This window comes from Chrysochloris asiatica, unplaced genomic scaffold (genome assembly GCF_000296735.1).
Source record: "Chrysochloris asiatica unplaced genomic scaffold, ChrAsi1.0 scaffold00048, whole genome shotgun sequence".
Classification (NCBI taxonomy): Eukaryota; Metazoa; Chordata; class Mammalia; order Afrosoricida; family Chrysochloridae; genus Chrysochloris; species Chrysochloris asiatica.
In genome coordinates, this window is record NW_006408566.1 from 6,678,217 (window position 1) to 6,698,377 (window position 20,161).

Genomic DNA, 20,161 nt, shown 5'->3' on the forward strand with positions numbered 1-20,161 from the left:
GGCTGGTGGCTGTGTGCCATGGAGTCAGTTCCGACTCATAGCGACCCTGTACAGGGTTTCTGAGGCTGTAAATCTTACAGGAGCAGAACACATCATCTTTCTCCCGTGAACAGCTGGTAGTTTCGAACTGCTGACCTTGCGGTTCACAGCCCGATTCGTAACCAATACACTGCCTAAAATGAGGGGGTGATAAAGGCTTGAAGTGACTGGCTTACACGATTTCAAGAAGGAGGTTAGTTTAAGAGTGTGTGGGGGAAGATAGAGGCCCCACTGAATAGTTTTCATCTTGTCTAGATGGGTCTGGTAAAAAGAGATGGGGATAAGATTCTTATGACTCAATAGTGAGTAATTGTCATCATGACTAATTGCAACTGTCACAATTGTAAAGGTAGAAGTTTTGTAACAAAAACGGGGGAGTAGTTAATTTTACAGTCCAGAAACAGAGAATCCTGGGAAAAGGGCACAATTGGAATGAGAGATCTTGTCCAGAGAAGCAGGGACACCAGAGATGAAGGCAGAGATGGGAACATGGAGAGAGGCAGCAGCTGAGGACTCTAGATTCATGGGAATAGAGGTACTGAGAGCTGGCAACCAGGAGACAAGCTTGCAGAATGTGCCCTTTGGTTGTATAAATTATTATATATGCATGCATGTTAAAAAAAAAAAAAGGCCTGAAATGAATAGAGAGCAATACTGTTATCTGATGGTACATGGAGGGGATTATAACCATTGTAATGAAACAAAGCTATGATGTGTTGAATGTAGAACTGATTATCTGCCCTGTAAGCTTTCTCTCAATTCACAATAAAATCTTTTAAAAATAGATAAATTAATTAAATAAAATGTAAAAAAAAACACCAAATGCTAATTAAATTTTATTGTTAGGGCCATTTGTTTGTCTGTGGTCCATGTACTCAAGATGTTTTCAAACAAAACTAATATTCAAAAATTAGCTAAAGCAAAAATCAGAGCCTTAACTGTGAGTGAGAACAGAAATAGGTGGAGAAGATTTTATAGAAAAATTGTAACTTGAGTTTAACACTGAAAAGTGAAGAAAGTTTCTGTAAGTGGAAGAGGACTTTCTGAGGAGGGGAGAAGGCATGAGTGAAGGTTCCAAGATAGGGACAAGCACAGCAGGGCTTAGGACAAAGATGACACTTTAGGAATACCCTTTGAGAGGGAACTATACCGGGAAGCTCAAGGTGTTTCAAAGTAAAACAATTTAAAGTCCTTAAATTTATTTAAAAGTATCTTACTACAAGGCTTTTTGTGATAACCAGTATTTTTCCAAGTTAGCTGCCATTAATAAGTTTTTACTGTATATTCGTACATGGCTGTGTACTTGCTAGAATTCGTCATTGACTATTTGAATTACAATACATGGCAATGTGCTACAAAATGCTTTCTTGTTTTATAAACTGCTATCATATTTTAAGGTTTTGATTGTAACACTGTCAAAAACATATGGCAAGAGGTAATCTCATGGATTAAAATTTAGGACTCTGAAAAAGCCAGTTTTATAATGAGGTCTCCATATACTAAAAAATACCTTTATCTGATTTATTAATGCAAAATTGTTTTATGATTGCTCCTGCTATTGTTCCAAGAGGGGAGATATTCACAAATGTATAATGAAAATATGAAGTTCATTTGCATATTATACTTGTGATCAATCCATATTAAAAACTGATCTGTAGAGATTACCAAATATTGATTGTGATAAATTATTATGAAGATATATTCCCACTAAAGCACAAACAGAAAAAATGAAAGGAAATGGACTAATTCATTTTAAAAAGGCACTTTGAAAATCAGGATGAGTAGAAAGAAAGTGTTTTTAAAAGTACACATTTTTGACTCAATGCTGTTTTGGAGGAAAATAAGACATCATTAAATTTTATTGATTATAAAACGCTGACTATTTTTATCTTAGAAAAATTCACTTTGTTGTGAGTATACATCGTTTTTTCCTTAAGACTAAATCATTACTAATTTTCTCCATATGTGTATAATTTGTCTTTGACCTTTCACAAATGTCCTCTAAGCAGTCTACTTAGCATCCAAGAAGAATGCCACAGCATCATTTTACACGCACACAAAGAGTTGAACGCTCCATAAAAATAAATGATCCATGATACAAGATACATTAACTAGCAGAATAATAAGCCATTTCAGCCCTGTGAATTTTAGTGCCCATCCATTCAAAACCACACTGGGTCACTTTAGGATTAAATTCATAGGAACAAAATGGTAAATGCACATGTTTTATTTGGTAAGCTGCCAACCACATATTTCGTGTAAAAGTTTGTTAGCTTAGGAAAACCTATTCAAAGGTACGGTGTATATTTAAAAACAGTCTCTCTTTCCAATACATGATTTTATGTGTTACAGATACATTTACTACTAAGCATCATGTATATTTAATGTCACAATGTCTACTTCAATGCCCTAAAAAGCTTTTGTTCACTTTATAGTTTCCATTATTGAGGAACCAACATTCAGTTTCCCCACAATTTTGTAAAGTGCAGGCAACCCACAAGAGCGTCTAGTTTGACTTGGCTGCCCCAGGGGACCACGATAATTGTTATGAAGTCATTAATTCTACCTCAGCAGTTTCAACTGTCAGATGCATGTAACAATAATTGCAGTTAATGAATGCTGCTCAATTTATTAAGTGCAAAATGAAATCCAGTATTCTTTTATCTGCAGCACTGAGGCATATTATCATTTATCATTTGTATGTACTACGTTGACTATTCTACTGTCATTTATTAGGCAGATTATATGTAGCCATATTAAAAAAAACAAAAAAACTTATCTTCATTAGAGGATAATGCAGGAAAATCCAACTCTCTAATTAAGGGATAATTTAAAAAATTAGTTCCAAAAGCATTATTTAATAAGAATCTATGCCTATAGAAAGTCTAGTAGAACCAAAGCTTGTTTCCTGATTTGGATGAGCTCAATTCCTTCTTGTGTCATCCTTCTCTTCTAAATACTTACCAGAGTACAAAAAAGTCCAAAAATTTCCAGTTGTTTGAAATACTATTGCTGTTTCTTTCTCAAAATTAACGGCAGGAAAAGTTTTGTATACATAACAACAGCCTATTTCTTGATTAAGAAAACAACAACTTAGAACTAGGTTTCTTATTTTCAGTCACTCAAAGTACACTGCATAGACATTTGCAAGAGCAAAAAGAGAAGAATTTCTGAAAACGTAAGATGAAAAAGTATCAGTTTTAGAATCCCAGAGACATCTGCTTCCGATATGTATGCTCTGACTATTCAGTTGTCCAATGTGAATAATCACAATGAGCTTATACCGTGGAATCATCAAGTCCTTTACCCGGGCTTTAATAACCTACCAATGGAAGAGGAAAGAAAAGTCTTCATTACCATTTAGCTACATTGAAATGTTAACATTTTCATTTTGCCATACATACAGTAAATTTAATATTTTTAAATTATATGAAACACTGTTGATAATTTCATTAATTATTTATAGATCTATTATTAATATTTCCTTTGAGCACCGTCCCTATTAGAGTGGAAATTCAGGGTCAAAATTATAGTACCACCAATAAATCTACATTTTCTAAGGCACATAGAAGATTGCAATCCAGAGCATAGAATTTAAAGGATTTATTAAATTATTTGAACATCTATATTAAGATGGTTTCCCTTCAAAGAATTTTGGCATTACAATACCTGTATTGGCCAGTTGAGGGGCCATACACAGACATTTGGTGTCCTGGTGTGGTGCTGCGGGTTAATGTGCTGAACTGCAAGATTGGTTGAACTGCAATGTTGGCAGTTCAAGCTCATCAGCCGCTCATCAGAAACCCTATACAGGGTCACTTAACAACAACAGCAACAACACAGGAATTTACTGTAATATAACTAATCATGAATGTTGTAAAGATTTTTTTTTTTTTAAGTGGAGAAAACTTACATAAAGTTACCAGCCCTTTAGTGGATAAAAAAAAAAAAATGTATTCAAAGACCACAATTTCATGGATAAAAAAAAAAAAATGTATTCAAAGACCACAATTTCATTATTTGATAGTCCTCAAAAGAGGTAGTTGCTCCCTTGGTGAAGAGAAAATAATGATTAACATAGCATATCTTCTACAATGAAGTTATTTATAAAGTTTAATACATTTTTTTTTTACAAAATACATGCACATGTTGCACATAGCAATTGTTTTAGCCAAAGGTTTTCACACATATACACACATGGCATACTGTTGTTACTGTTAAGTGCAGTCGGGTCAGTTCTGGCTTACAGCAACCCTAAATAGGGTTTCCGAGGAGCAACTGGTGTGTTTGAACTGCTGACCTTTCTGTTGGCAGCCCAGTCCATATTCTACAGTGCCAGATGACCTAATAAATATTTTTATAAAATATAAACATGCATTTTTTTCCCCTCTGCAACTGCAAATTAATTCCCTTCATCAAAAAGTAGGGGGTTGTACATTCAGCAGATATTTCAATTTCAGTTAACCCTTTGGGAAAATCACACATATACCTCAGAAATTGTTTTAGTCATCTGTCTACAGAGCTCTGGTTCATATTCTTCCTCTTGTAGATAGTTAGTCAACACATCTTTCAAAATATGATTGACAGCAACCACAGGAAAATGTTTTGTAGGACCTGAAAACACATACAGAATTTCTAAGAAGTTATTTCAAATCATATCCTCCCTCTCCATATGTTAATCAGAAGAGTACTGAAACATAAAGGGATATTTAATCTATGATCTTTATGTAAGGAAAAAAATGGTCTTAATTAGTTCTAAGACTCCTGGTGTGGTGCTGCAGGTGAATGCGCTGGACTGCAAAGTCAGTTTGAACTGAAAGGCCAGCAGTTAGAGTTCACCAGCCACGCCTTGGAAATCCTTTACAGGGTCGCTATGAATTGGAACTGACTCAATGGCACTTAAAAACAACAACAAATTAGGTTTCTAGTCAGTTTCTCTGGAAGGGACAAGAATATAATGGGTTCATACATTTATCAAATAAGCAAAAATGTGTGTTCAGAACTGTTGAGGTTTGACACCAAAGTCTTCTCTTTCTCTACTCCTAACTGTTAATAACAATGGTTAACGAGCTACCCTTAGTTCTCCATGTCTTTCTAACTGGACACCCTGGCTTTTATGTCTTCCACTCTATGCACACTTGCTCTCCACACCTCACAGAATAATCACCCTAAAATCCAGATCTTACTTTGTTATTCTCCTTCTTAACAAGGTCTGGGGTACAACCTCTACCCAATCCGCACTCTTCTTTGACTACCATGATTCCCTAAGCCTGCTGCTCCAGTCTTCTGGATTTCATTGGAATTTTGAAGGATAGAGTCATTTTAATCAAATGATTAAATCACTTGGCTGCTAACGGAAAGGTAGAAGGTTTGAGAAGCACCGTTAGGTCTGGGGATCTATTCCTGAAAAATTGGCCAACGGAAACTCTATGGAGCACGGTTCTATTCTGACACACACGAGTTCATCTTGAGTCTCATCTACTTCCTGGCAACTGTTTTTGTTTTCAAAAGGGATACCCTTCCCCATCTTGATTGTCTGATAAATACTACTTTATCAAGGCCAGCAAAGAGGTCGTCTTCTCCAGGTAACTTTCCTTGTCCCTTTGGGTCAAAAGCATCACTCTGTACTCTGTACTCCCAATGCACCAAGTCGCCATTGCTACCCTGGCTCCCAAAACATTCTACTGCTATTCATAAGGTTTTCACTGGTCGATTTTTACCAACTCTGGAGTTTAAAGTTGATCAAACATATAATCAAGATGCATTGATAATTATTAGTAATTGGAATGTGTAAACTGAAATGAAAGATGAACTGGTGGTGGTGGTTCCAACTCGTGGTAACCCTGTATAGAGTTACCTAGGCTGTAAATGGATTGGCTCATGTTAACACATGTTAGCACATGGCAACAATAGATTTGAACATTTGGAGTGAGAGGAGAGGATGATGCAAGACCAGCTAGCTTTTTACTGTGTTGTAAATGAGTTTCCATGAGTCAGAGTTGACTCAACTCCATGGAAATTATGAATCGATTTATCTCTTAGAAAATCAGCTTTTGACTTCCAAAATAAGTTTCTGAAGTTACTTACAAAATCCACTGATGAGAATGCTAAATTTTTTGTTTCTTGACAGAATGTTTTTCCTTAGAAAGAAAGATAGCTTTGGATATCAAAAAGTAAAGACCTGTATGATCAGAATGAAAAGACGAACAAAAACTGTCCAAAAATTATTTAAAAGAGAAAAAATATTTGGTCATTTAACATGTCTATGTCTCAGTTCCCACAAATAGGGATAATTATAAAAATTACTATATTGCTAAGATTAAATGAGAGAAAATATCCTAATTTCTTACAACAGTGTTTGCCACACACATAGCAATCATTTGATACTTATTATTATTAATGCTCTTGCTCCTGTTATTACCTCAGCTGTGGGAATGAATGGACGATTTTCTCTGCTGAGAATTCAGTTAAGATGGGAGAGGGTCTAAGCAGAGAGACAGTGACCTCCATGGGTGGCAAGGATCCCAGGGAGTGGGGCAGAGTTAAAGCTGAGAAAACGACAGGATTCTGTTCAAGAAAACGTCCCATGACAGACTGTAACACCTCATGGAAGCTAAGCTCAATTCTCTCTCTCTTTAACTTTTGGCTTTACTTTCCATTCTGTTGGCTTCATTCTTAGACTGTCTCAATATGGCAGCAAAGATGGCACCAATAGCTTGCTTGATCTGGTGCTCACTGACAGTGTTTTCAAAGAATCAGGTACTTCTCTAACCATGTTGTTGCTGTTGTTGTCAGGTGTCATCTAGTTGGTAGCAACTCATAGTGACTCCATGCACAACACTGCCTGGTACTGTGCCAGCCTCACAATCATTGCTACACCTGAATCCATTGCTGCTGCCACTTAGCTAATCCATCTCGTTCGGGGTCTTCCTCTTTTTCTCTGACCTTCCACTTTACCAAACATGATACCCTTCTCCAATGACTGGTCCCTCCTGATAATATATCCAAATATGAAAGACGAAGTCTGGCCATCATGGCTTCCAAGAAGCAATCTAGCTGTACTTCTTCCAACACAGATCTGTTTTTGTTTTGTCTTGTTTTTTGCCAGACCATGGTACTTTTAATATTCTTCTCTAATACCATAACTCAAATGCATAATTCTTATATGGTCTTCCTTATTCACTGTCCAACTTTTACATGCATATAAGGTTACTGAAAATACCATGGCTTGGATCAGGTGCACCTTGGTCCTCAAACTGACATCTTTGCTTTTGAAACACTTTACAAGAAGTCATGTGCAGCAGATTTACCTAATGCAATACATCATTTGATTTCTTGACTGTGATTCCATGAGTGTTGATGGTTGATTTGAGCAAAATGAAGTCTGTGACAAATGCAATCTTTTCTCTATTTATATGGATGTTGTTTATTGATCCAGCGATGAGTATTTTTTTGTTTTCTGTACATTGGAGCATCATAATGAAGGCTGTGGTCTTTGATCTTCATCATTAAGTATTTTACATCCCCTTCATTTTCAGCAAGCAAGTTTGTATCATCTATGTATCACAGGTTGTTAATGACTCTTCCTTCAATCCTGATACCACATTTTTTTTCACCCCGTATAATCCTGCTTCTCAAATTATTTGCTAAGCATACACATTGGATTAAGTATAGTAAAAGTATATGGCCTTGGTGCACACCATTCCTAATTTTTAAACTATTCAGTGTTCCCTTGTTCTGTTCAAACAATTGCCTTTGGCCTACGTGCAGGTTTCTCATGAGCAAATTAAAGTATTCCAGAGTACTCAATCTCCACAATGTTGTCCATAGCTTGTCATGATCCACAGAATTAAAAACCTTTGCATAGTTAATAAAGCACAGATAAACATCTTTCTGGTATTTCAGCTTCCAGCCAGGATCTACATGACATCAGCAATGATATCCCTTGTTCCACATCCTCTACTGAATCTGACTTGAACCTCTGGAAGCTCTCTGTCTGTGTTTGGTTGCAGTTGTTTTTGTATTATCTTTAGAAAAATTTACTTGCATGCAATATTAATGTTATTGTCTGATGGTTTCTACATTCTGTTGGATCACCTCTCTTTGGAATGGGTACAAATAATGATCTCTTCCAGTCAGTTGGCCAGGTAGCTGTCTTTCAAATTTCTTGGCATAGATGAGTGAGCACCTCCAGTGCCAGATCAGTTTGTTGAAAATTTTCCATTTTTATTCCATCAATTCCTGGTGCCTTGCTCTTTGACAATGACTTCAGTGTATCTTGGACTTCTTCCTTCAGTATCATTGACTCTTGATCATATGCGACCTCGTTGTGGTACAGTGACTCAGGGTATTCCTTCCATCTTCTTTTAATGCTTTCTGTATCATTGAATAGTGCAATTGAGGCTTGAATTTTTCTTTCAATTACCTCAGCTTGAGAAATGCTGAGTGTGTTCTTTAACCATAGCCCAGAAAAAGTCCCTTAGAGAACGCATTCCATTATTAATAGGTAATTGTATTGACTATTATGGGAGGCCACAATTCTTAGTGATAATGTCTTAGAGTTAGTCACTCTCAGAAGGAATGAAGAATCAGTGTAAATGCAAATTGCCACCACACTTTTCTGATGTATGGACTCCCATTTATTAGAAAAAAATGAGATTCAAGGATGTTGACTATCTTGCTCAAACACAATTTACTTAGAAATTCAAAATAATAGTCAAACTTTGATACATAGTCTGTGTTTTTGTTTTTGTGATTAATTATTGGGAAATGTAAATGGTATTTTATGACAAGAAATATAGTTTTTGTTTTCCATTCACTTTTTCTTTTGTTAATTATATTCAGCCTGTATCTCATTTTTAATGTCTATAATTACTCAGGTAAAGAAAATAAACCTGTTCAACATTTATGTGTTTAAATGAGGCAAATATTACTGGATAAAATATTCAAAATTAATTAAACACAAGAGTTCTGGTGAGTGACTCATTTTTTTCTTCTTCACTCTGATGCCCAGTATTCATTGTGGTGAATTGGGGGAATCTTTACCAAGAGTCCACAGTGTCATTCACATGCAAATAAACCCAGAAATAAGTAGTAATGGAAATATATTTCAATTGAGTATTAATAAGATGATTAGTTGAATGCTTAAAAATCAATTTCCAGGCACAAAAGACATCAAATATAAAGAATAATTCACATAAAATTTTTGTGGGAAAATATCTATATTAAGATATTAGTTTCTTAACTTGGCTCAACACTTAGTACTTCTAAAGCTGATGAGACATTTTAGTTTATCTGAGAAAACAGGTCATGAAAACATATTCTAATGAAGTTATATTATTGCGCGCTACATTGTTGACATGAGATTCAAACTCTTGTAGCACGCATAGCCAAAGTCATAGGAACCAAACAGCTAAGATCTTTTAGCTGCAGGTAGGAGAAAACCTGGCCCAAATGTGCTTGCCTAACTGAAAAACCTAGGATAGTTTGGGACTCAAATGGTGACATTAAGATTTGGTTGTTCATTCTGTCTTAGCTCTGCTCAGGTTCCACAGAGGAGCAAGGTGGCAGAAACTACCAAACCCAAAATTCTTCCGGGATTCAGGGCCTGACTTGTTTCTTTAACAGCCCACACAACATCCCCTGAATCGAATCTCAAAGACTTTGATTGGCTAGACCAGAATTATATGCCCTCGCACATTCCATATTTCTGAAGCCAAGGTTCACTTCATCAGAATGGTATGGACTAAAAGCAGTGGGCTTCCCCAAGGGCAACAGGTAAAGTTACTAAAGGAGTATGGGTAAAGTTACTAAAGGATTATTAAAACATATTGGCTGGCAGAAATAATAGATGTCCAGTACTGAAAATACCAGTAGATTGACTAATTATGGAGCCGTCACATCCATGTAGTCCTGTAGAAAACCAGCTACAAAGTTTAATGGGATGTGCTGATGGTCTGTAATTTTCTCTGGGTTAACTGGTCACTGATGGAATTACCATGCTCCATAGGGTCTATCTTTGGTCCTTGGTAAGTCTCTGTGGAATTTCTACATTACAATAATTATATATGAATTCAGATAATTGTGAGCAGGCCTGCATTTAGAGAAAACAAGTAGGTCTATGAGGAAACATGAATGGGAAAAGCTACTGGCCACAGACTCTACCTGGGGGCACAGAAACAGGTGCAAAGGTCTTTTCTTTCTTTTTTTTTTTTTTTAATCCCTAAACCTCAGTGGTAAGGGATAAACATCTCTGTCAACAAGGGACCAGGAATAATTTGCCTTGAAGATTTTTTTTCCCTCTACCTATCGACAACATTGTTTGGTTTTCTTGGATTACACTTCAATGAATAACTCTTTCATTTAAGTCCAACACTTTGAGTGACATCAATCTACAAGAGAACACAGAAATATCCATTGAACTTCTTAATTCAGAAATATCCAATAAAAGTCAGTGACACCTAGTACATTTCTTGGTATTTAGGAAACATGGATAAAGAATAGGCAATGAGTGTTGGTCTCATTTTGCAGAGGAAGAAACTAAAGCAGTTTCAAACCATTTCATAAATCAAGGAAGTGCTATTTGCACTGGTAGCACTGTAGGATAAGCACTGGACTGCTCAGCACAAAGTTGGCAGTTGAAATCCACCAGTCAATTCACAAGAAAAAGATGAGGCTTTCTGCTCCATACAAATGTACAGCCTCAGAAACCCTAAAGGGTCTCTATGAGTTGGAATTGACTTGACAATACTTACCAGCAACTATTTTGTGCTACGAGTCCTTGTGGCACAAATGGTTAAGTGCTTTACTACTAACTGGAAGATTGGCAGTTCGAATCCACCCCAAAATCCCTCAGAAAAAAAGACCTGAGCGAGCTGCTTCTGAAAACGAATAGTCTTGAAAATCCCGTGGCTTCTCTACACCACTGGACTGCCGTGCATGAGTCAGAGTTTAATTAACAGCAACAAGTTAGTTTCTTGGTTTTATTTTGTGTTAGGGTTGAAGATATGTCAAATTACCAGGTATTTCCATAAGCATCAATCACCAAATCAGAAGTTTTATTATACAGGAGTGAGTTAAAATAACAGACCTAACTGATAGGTGTTTTCCATCTGAACTGCAAGGCGAGAGGCATTATTATCACATTTGCTAGGTTCATCCATGTAAGACACAGTACTCAGGGAGCTAAAAGCAAGGGAGAAAAAGAAGTCTCAGGAGTTGATACAATAATAACAAAATGCAGTGTTGCTTAAAGAACAAAATTTTACAGAGATCAAAGAAAATTTCAAGTCCTACATAAATATCCCAGTGACATAAAGTGTAACATATTTTTGTTGTTGTTAAATGCCATGGAGTAAATTTTGATTCATAGCGACCTTGTATAGGGTTTCTGAGGAGTGACTAGGGAGTTTGAACCGCTGACCTTGCAGTTCAAACTGACCTTGTGGTCCAGTGCTTATCCTACAGCACTACACCAAGACTCTTTGTGAAACTAGGAAATCATGTATTATGTTGATACTGTCGTTAAGTGCCATCAAGTCAGTTCCTGCTCACAGTGGCCCTGCATAGGGTTTCCAAATAGCAACTGGTGAGTTTGAAACACTGACTTTGCATTCAAACCAGTCTTGTGGTTCCATGCTTATCCTAAAGCACCACACATTTTAGAGATGGAAAAATTAAGACATAAATAAATTACATGGGTCAGGTCTGAAGGTCGAGGCTAGAGCTCAGTGTAGTATCCAGGTCATCTAATTATACCAAAAGTGTTCTTTTAGAAGATCATGTCTTGCTTATTAATGCTGTACATAAACATACGGGGTAACAGAGTACAGGCTTCAAAAGCTATTGCCAATCTCATCTGTATCACAGAAGCAAAGGCTTTCCCCCAAAGGGAAAAATGTCACAAAGAGGCCTGGGGAATATAATGTTGTTGTTAAGGGCTGTTGAGCCTGTTCCGACCTATATCGACCCTGTATAGGGTTTCCTAGGAGCAGCTGGTGAGCTTGAACTGCTGACCTTGTGGTTCAAACCGACTTTGCAGTCCAGTGCATTAACCCACAATACCACACCAGAACTATAATAGGAATGTAATAGAAAGCTTAAAAATGTTAGGAAAAAAAAATCTATGTACACCTGGGGTGTTCATTATAACATGTACTTCACAAAAGCTCTTTAGTAGAAAAAAGAAAACTGAGAAACTTATGTATATGGTGAGATAGTTCACCCAAACTGCAATTCACCCACACGATCGTAAATCAATAAGTACCAATCATTCTTTTCAACATTAAGAAAGGGGTTTAGTTTGGTTAGGTTACCAAGGCAATATGAGCTTTCCCAGGTGTTAAACAGGAGACCCAAGAAGAGAAGAACCCCTAATGTTCCTCAAACACTGCTTAATTCAGCCTAATTCAGAGGAAATTCAGCTGCCACTAATGGTAGTTTCAGAACGCCCTAGCCTCAATTCTCTCCACCTGTGAGGATGGAAGTTGAGACAGATGCCAATTCAAAGGAGACGCTATAATAGTGTGTGTGTTTATTCAGAGGGGCCACCTTTCTCAGTTGGCTATATTTTTGCTTTAATTTAACGAGAAAAGAATTTGTTCTTAATCTTTAGGGATGTTCTTTTTTCTCAACAAAGTTTAAATATTCTATTCTCAAGCTGTCTGGAACTAGTGGATTTCTTACAAATTGTTATTTTAAGAAGATTGGAGATAATTGACTTAAATGTTTTTAAAACATAAAACAATTAAGGCTTACCCACCTAGCTCAATAAGTGAGGCAAGACATTATGACTGCTTTTTCACCATGCTTCTCTGGATTAGTGTTTTAGTCTTCATTCTTATAACACCTGCTTTCCTCATAATTTTCTGCTACTCTTTGAAGTACCAACCAATCTGTTTGGCCACACTGGCTGCAGGTGTTGTGGACAGTAGCAAAGATGATCGCTTTTGCTTAGAAAACCCAATGTTTAGAAAACTCCTGATTCTAACATAAGCTGGTCTGTCTCAATATTATATATGCTATGTCTTAACTTGGCAAAACACTTTCCATCAAGTATTTCATTTTACCTTCCAAATATTCATTAAGTAAAGGAATCATTATTCTACCTTTTATCAGAGATAAAGGAAATGAATCAAAAGACAGTCAAGTAATTTGCTTAATGTCATGGATGTAGTAAAGGCAGTTGCAGATTTCATATGTCCTATTTATCTCTCAGTGGCATTGTGGGCTAATGCATCAGACTGCTACGTCATTTGAACTGCAAGGTCGATGGTTCAAGCTCACCAGCTGCTCCTTGGAAACCCTATACAGGGTTGCTATGGGTTGGAATTGACTCAACGGCACTTAACAACAACAACAATAACAACAATTTATCTCCCAGTGAAAAAATGTCACATATAGTCATGCCCAACAGAATGCAAACAAGCTGTCATGACTGTCTGAAATCATTAACTGTTGCAGTTGAAACTTACTTGCATAAACATACGGAAGACAGTGATTAAATACACTACATCTTTTACTGAACACCATGCTAAAAACTGATAGAAAACACAATAGAATTGGTATAAAATTCAAACTAGCAGGAGTTAGGAGTCTAAGACATGAAAGCAAATAAAGACTGCTATGAACAACTGAGTCCTACTTTGTTTCATGTTACTACAGATGGATAATCAGTGTAATTTATGATGTCATTGGTATAAAATTGGCAAGCATCCTAAAGGCAGCTTGAAAATTCTACTGACTATAGATTGGTGGCCAAATTAAAAGTTGTACAGACAGATTTTTTTTAGACTTACTAAAGATGATTTCATTCTGTGCCTTTTTATTTTCACAACAATCATAGAAACCATGTATACTTAGTGTAAAAATAAAGAAGAAAGTAAAATCAGACAAAAGATTACTAACCACAGTAATAGAACATGGAACTTCGGTTTATTTTGTGGAGGCAATGGGGCTTAGGAAATAAGGTTCAGATATTTTGGTTGAAAATCTGGAAACACCTATTGTTGTTGTTAAGTACCTTAGAGTCAGTTCTGACTCATAGTGACCCTGTATAGGGTTTCTGAGGAGAAGCTGGTGGGTTTGAACTGCTGATGTTGTGATTCGAAGTCCTGTGCTGATTCTACATGGCCACACCAGGAGCAATACATCCTCAGGAAGGCTGACCATGCAGTGACCAAAGTTATAACTTCATGGAAGACATGTTTTTGTTTTTTACACAGCGCTTTAATTTTAACTGAGTTTCCACATTAGGAGAAGGTTGGTTAGAGAAAGGTAGAAAGAGAAAAGTTTAGAAAAAGAAGCTGAAAAGAAATAAGTTATCTATCCATTGAGAGAAGATAAAAGGAAGACATAAAAAAAGATTCCAAATAATTTCAATCTAAGAAAATAACATTAAACCAGAACATGAGATTGGTAAATTTTTAGAAACAAAATGAGTTCCTGGATTTTAAATTTGGAAACTACCAATATCAATTCAGCATCTTAATTTAGATGAATTTGGACATGGTGTCTCTTGATAAATTGTTTTGCATAATCCCTGGGAAAACTACACAAATCAAAATGTGAGATGCTCAAGAAGGAAATCTATCATTGTGATGATCTGTGCTGCATGTGTGACACATGTTTATTGGGTACCTGCCCAACATTTCAGGTGGATGAGTTGCAGTTGTCTATGATCAGACGTTTCATAATATACAATGATAACCCATTTGGATACATGATCTTTTAAACAAAGGTAATGATGTGGTTAATTTAATCTTTTAAATGTGAAAAATGTTCTTGCTGACTGTTGGTGCCATTAGCTTGTTGCCCTTTAAGGCAAAGCAAATTTCAACTGGTAATCTGTGTCCAAGAGAGTTGCAAAATGTTAGGAAGGAAAGTAGATTACAAGTGATGTGGGAACCAATGAAAGCCTGGCATAAACCACTGGTGAAGACACTAAGCAAACCAACCACTATTCTTTTAGGAAGAAAAGCAACTATTTATAATGTGATGCAAAATTCAGTTATTACTTGGAGTCACATGTTCTACTGCTGAAGACAACTTGGAATCCACAAAACTCTCGGATATAGAATAACTGTGTGCAATTGGTCTGAAACAACAAAAATAATCCACTCATTGTATCTGACTGATACCAGAAAAAACTGAAGTTATGCATGATAATTCAATAGCCTGTGATCTGATTAAATATAAAGGAGACAAGAAACAAACAAAAGAGCTAAGCAGTAGATGTCCTGGTGTGGTGCTCTAGGATAAGCACTGGACTGCTAACTAAAAGGTTGGTGGTTCAAACCCATCAGCCACTCCTTGGCTCCTCGGAAACCCTATATTCATCAGGTCCGTATGATTCAGAATGGACTCAACAGTACTTAACAACAAGCAGTTGGAAAAACTTTTCATGAAATTTAGTTTTCATAAAAAATAGTTTGCTAATTTTCTTGCTGGCCAGTCCTTGAATTGCATATTATCATTCCAAGGCATGTATTATCATCATGACTATTAAAGATAGTAATAATAATTTCTATCAAAGCTCACCAGCCATAATACCATCAAATTATTATTGAGAAAGTCATTCCAGCAATTTTCGCTGCCATTATTAGATGACTGGAAGCTCTAGGAAGATATAATATTCGCATGCATAACTGGTGTGGGAGCCATTAAGTAGATTAAGATGATCTGAATACTCTTTCTTTCCTGACTATCTCTTTCCTGTATTTTAAACTAACAAAAGTCTGAAATTAGTATTTCAGATGGTATCCTTTAAGCATGTTGTTGTTGTTAAGTGCTGTCGAGTCGGTTCCGACCCATAGCGACCCTGCACAGGGTTTCCGAGGGTGTAAATCTTTACAGGAGTAGAAAGCCTCATCTTTCTCCCGAAGAGCGGCTGGTAGTTTCTGGTAGTTTTGAACCGCTGATCTTAAGGTTCGCAGCCCGATTCGTAACCACTACGCTACCAGAGCTCCTTAAGCATAGGCGCCCCCCCCCCTTTTTTTTTTTTGAGGGCTCTTACTAGAGTGATGTGCTGCCACCCAGTGGAAATATTTCAGAGCACAACAGAGAAAAAGAAGGCTTCAAGGTATAAATTCAAGTTTGTTCTTCTCATTCTTTCAACAACATTTATGTCCACAATGTGTCAGGTAAAGTAGGAAGTACTGGTCATACAAAGAAAAAATAAGACAGAGCCACTGTGCTTGAGACACACCATGGAAAATACTGGTAAAATATACACCTAAATTTCCTTTCTTAGGAACTTCCATGAATATTTTTACGAACATCATGCTTATGAGTCAAAGCATACCAACTGTTTCCCTGTCAGTAGACAGTGTCCATTGTCTGGTAAGGTACTTTGGTTTCATGTTCATTTAGCTTATAATCAGCTTGGTGGATTTTGAAGCAGCTTCCAGGTTTTTTATTCATATTGTCAAAGAGGAAAGAAAATGACAAGTGATATGTGTTCTTGTGGTGGTATTACCTTTAAAGAGCAGGAATTACTCTGAAGGATACAGAATGAAACATGCAGCCCATACAAAGCACAACTCTGATGTGCTGGAAGATAATCAATGAAATGTGATTGACAAAATAGAATAACTTTGAGTGTATCTAGAAAATCAGAGTTAGTCTCTGAGGCCTACTGAGCTAATCATCCAGGAGAAAGAGGCAACTGAAGAAATTTCTGTTGCAGTTCCTGGATGACTGTGAAAAGTTCAAAGCCCCATCAGCCTTAGCAACCATCAGAGAGGTGAGGTTGTGAGCGTGGGGGCCACATTTACCTCTACAATGCTGTGCAAATCACCAAGGAGGGGTGTGACCCATCTCCACAGATTTCCAACACAAATGAAGGTGTTCTTTTTGGAAAAAGATGTACTATATTTTGCAAGGAGTCAGAGTGTAACTTGCTTTACATTTTTGAAGCTGCACCTTTCCATTTTCTGTAAATGTACCTTAAACTTAAAGGATACATGTGCCTGTGAGCGTAACATGTCTGTAAACCAAATCAGTTGCTTGCTCATGTTATAATACAATGAATGATGCATTACATTAATTATTCATTCATTCAATAGTCAACAAATACTTATCGAGTTACTACTATTTGCCAGACATTATTACAGATCTTTGGACCATAATAATTAAATAATATCAAACTTAAGTCTATCTTCATGTAACTTATATTCTGGTGAGAGAAGACAAGACAATAGACAACAAGATAATTAACACACAAATGATCTATTATGATAGATGGTTAATGTTATAGAGCAAAGAAAAAATAAAATAGGTTAAGGGGGTTTGGAAATGGGGTGGGGGAAGTGTGCTGTTGGCAATTTTAAATAGAGTGGTCAAGATAAGCCTCCATAAGCAAAGAATGGAAGGATGTGAAGGAATGTAGATGTCTGAGAAAAATGTATTCTAAGAAAAGAGAACAGCATATGCGAAACTTTGAGCTAGGAGCCTGTCTGGTATGTTTAAGGAAAAGAGGAAGAGTAGGCAAAGCAGAGGAAACAAGCTGGAGGGCAGAAGAAGATGAGCTTTAAAAGTTGTCAGGGTATTCGCTTCGGCTGCACATATACTAAAATTGCAACAATATAGAGATTAGCATGGCCCCTGCTCAAGGATGACACGCAACTTTGTGAATCCAAGTTTCCCGAGGCAGGACCAGGCCGTAAGCCTTTCTGGATTACTGGGGTTGAGGTGGGCAAAAGAACCCACACAACTCCTCTCATTGCACACATGGGGAAACAGACCTAGAGGGACAGGCAGGAGCTGAGACATAGCTTGGCTTGACTCCCTAGCTTGACTGCTCACTAGCTGTGTGGCCCCTGATAAGGCATGTAACCATCACCTTAGTGTCACTCAAAATAGTGTCTCCTCAAGGACCATAGGGCTCTGGAGGGTAAGCGCTGAACTGCAAAATGCAAAGTTGGTTTGAGCCCACCAGTCGCTCCATGGAAGAGCAATAATTCTGCTGCTCCCACAAACCCTATGAGTCAGAATCAACTCAAAGGCACTTAACAAGGATCAATGAGAAGATCAAATGAGACATAATGAGGGGAAAGGAAATGCTCCATTGATATTAACTAATGGAGTCCTGGTGTGGCACTGCAGGCTTAGCACTGGACCACAAGTTCGGTTTGATTTACAAGGTTGGTGGTTCAAACTCACCAGCTGCTCTTTGGAAACCCTATGCAGGGTTGCTATAAATCGGAACCGACTTGACAACATTTAACAATGGTGGTTTGTATTATTAAGGCATTTGACTGCTAACCAGAATGTTGGAAATTTGAATCAATCCATAGGTGTCTTGGAAGAAATGTCTGGTGGTCTTTCTAAAAAAAATAACAACAACAACAAAACCAGCCATTGAAAACCTTATAAAACAAAGGAGAGACCTGTGGCGGGGGGTGGGGGTGGGAAGGGGGGACCTCTACATGTTCATGCACTGTGAGGACTGTAACCGATGTCACTGAACAATGTGTGGAAGTGGTTGAATGGGAACCTAAACTCTGCAAACCTTCACCCAAAACACAATAAAGTATTTTGAAAAACAAACAGATGGAGCACATTTCTACTCTGCTGCATATGGGGTTACTGTGAATTTCAGTTGACCTGATGGGGACTTTGTGTGCGGTATATTAAGTGATAGTCAAGTCAGCGTGAGGAAGGACATTTCCCTAAGCAGAGCCTTGTGAAGTGTGAGTGTGGGCACAGAGGTGCCCAGCATTGGCCAGGAACCTCCTTGGTTCGTGCTACAGCCTCATTTTCACACAACTGTCCATTGCAGATGGAGGACCCAAGGCTGGCAGGGATGGAAAGAATCTCCCTCCAGAACTTGGCATCTAGCAGTATAGCAAGACCTGGGGACATCTGAGCCCATGGACAAGGACATAGCCACAGAGGACTAGAGCGGAGAGTGAAGCATCCAGCTGATATGAAGTGAGGGGAGATGCACAAGAACACCCATACTTGCAGATAGTATCCATTTGACCTGGTTTCAATGGCTGTATGATCAGAGCTTGACTGGAGGAAGAAAGAAGAGGGAAAAAAAGAGTCATCCACTACAATTTGATGAACTTGACCTATACTTATGGATGTAGTATCTCAAAAAAGGGAATGGATCTTTACAGCGAGGATCATTCCCAATCCCTCGGTACACAGGGTTGACAGGAATGGGCAATTTAGACATCGGCTACCCCAAATGGGGGAGGACTACAAAGGCATAAAGTGACTGGCTTACAAGCTTTCAAGAGGGAGCCTAGTTTCAGAGGGAGTGAGGGAAGGTAGAATCTCCACTGAGTGGTTTCCAACCTGTCTGGACAGGGCTGGTGAAAGGAGATGGGGATAAGACTCTTGTGGTTCAATAGTGAATAATTGCTATCAGAACTGATTGTGAATGTTAAGGTAGATGTTTTGTAACAGAAGGAGGGGAGTAGTTGATTTTACAGTCCAGGAGTGGAGGACCCTGGGACCATCAAGGGAGGAGAGCGGAGTGCGGGACTCTACCCAGAGAAGCAGCGACACCAGAGATGGAGGCAGAGATGATGACATGAAGAGATGGAGTGGCTGGGGACTCTAGACCTGGAGAGGGAGAGGGGCTATGTGCTGGTGGCGGGGGGTAGGGGTTGGGGGTAAGGGTAGGCTTGCAGGGTGTACCCTTTGGTTGTTTGAATGGTTGTATATTCCCGAGTGCTTCGGTGTACATCCAAAAAAAACCCAAAAAAACAAACAAACACAAAACCCTAAAGGGAATGGAAGCAAATGCTGTTGAATGATGATGCATGGAGGAGATTGTAATCATTGTAGTGAAACGAAATATGATAGGATGAATGTAAAGCTGATGTTCTCCCATGTAAGCTATCACTCAATTCACAATAAAAACTTAAAAAAAAGTTGTCATGTAGCTTTGGGGTCATTGTAAAAATTTTTACTTTCATAATGTGGGAGACTATAAAGAATTTTGAGCAGAGAAAGGGTGGGATCCAACTTCCATTTTTGATGATCACTTCAATTGCTGTGTTGAGAATAGACTTTAGGCAGGCATGGGTAAAGCAGAGAGACCAGTTAAAAAGCTATTAGAGTAATCTAGGGGAAAGATGGCCATTGTGTTTTCAATAGCCTCATATGGATG

At 37.7% G+C, this 20,161-nt stretch overlaps 1 protein-coding gene across 1 annotated transcript in view; it reads right to left on the reverse strand.

The window, feature by feature from the left end:
* Nucleotides 1-3,157: 3,157 nt before the first annotated feature.
* TCTEX1D1 (Tctex1 domain containing 1) overlaps nucleotides 3,158-20,161 on the reverse strand; it is a 31,005-nt gene continuing 14,001 nt past the window's right edge. The window contains exons 3-5 of the mRNA XM_006862500.1: nucleotides 11,129-11,223; nucleotides 4,529-4,653; nucleotides 3,158-3,361 (exon numbers count right to left, since the gene is read on the reverse strand). Of these exons, the coding sequence (XP_006862562.1) occupies nucleotides 3,158-3,361; nucleotides 4,529-4,653; nucleotides 11,129-11,223 (424 nt within the window). The remainder of the gene's footprint in view (nucleotides 3,362-4,528; nucleotides 4,654-11,128; nucleotides 11,224-20,161) is intronic.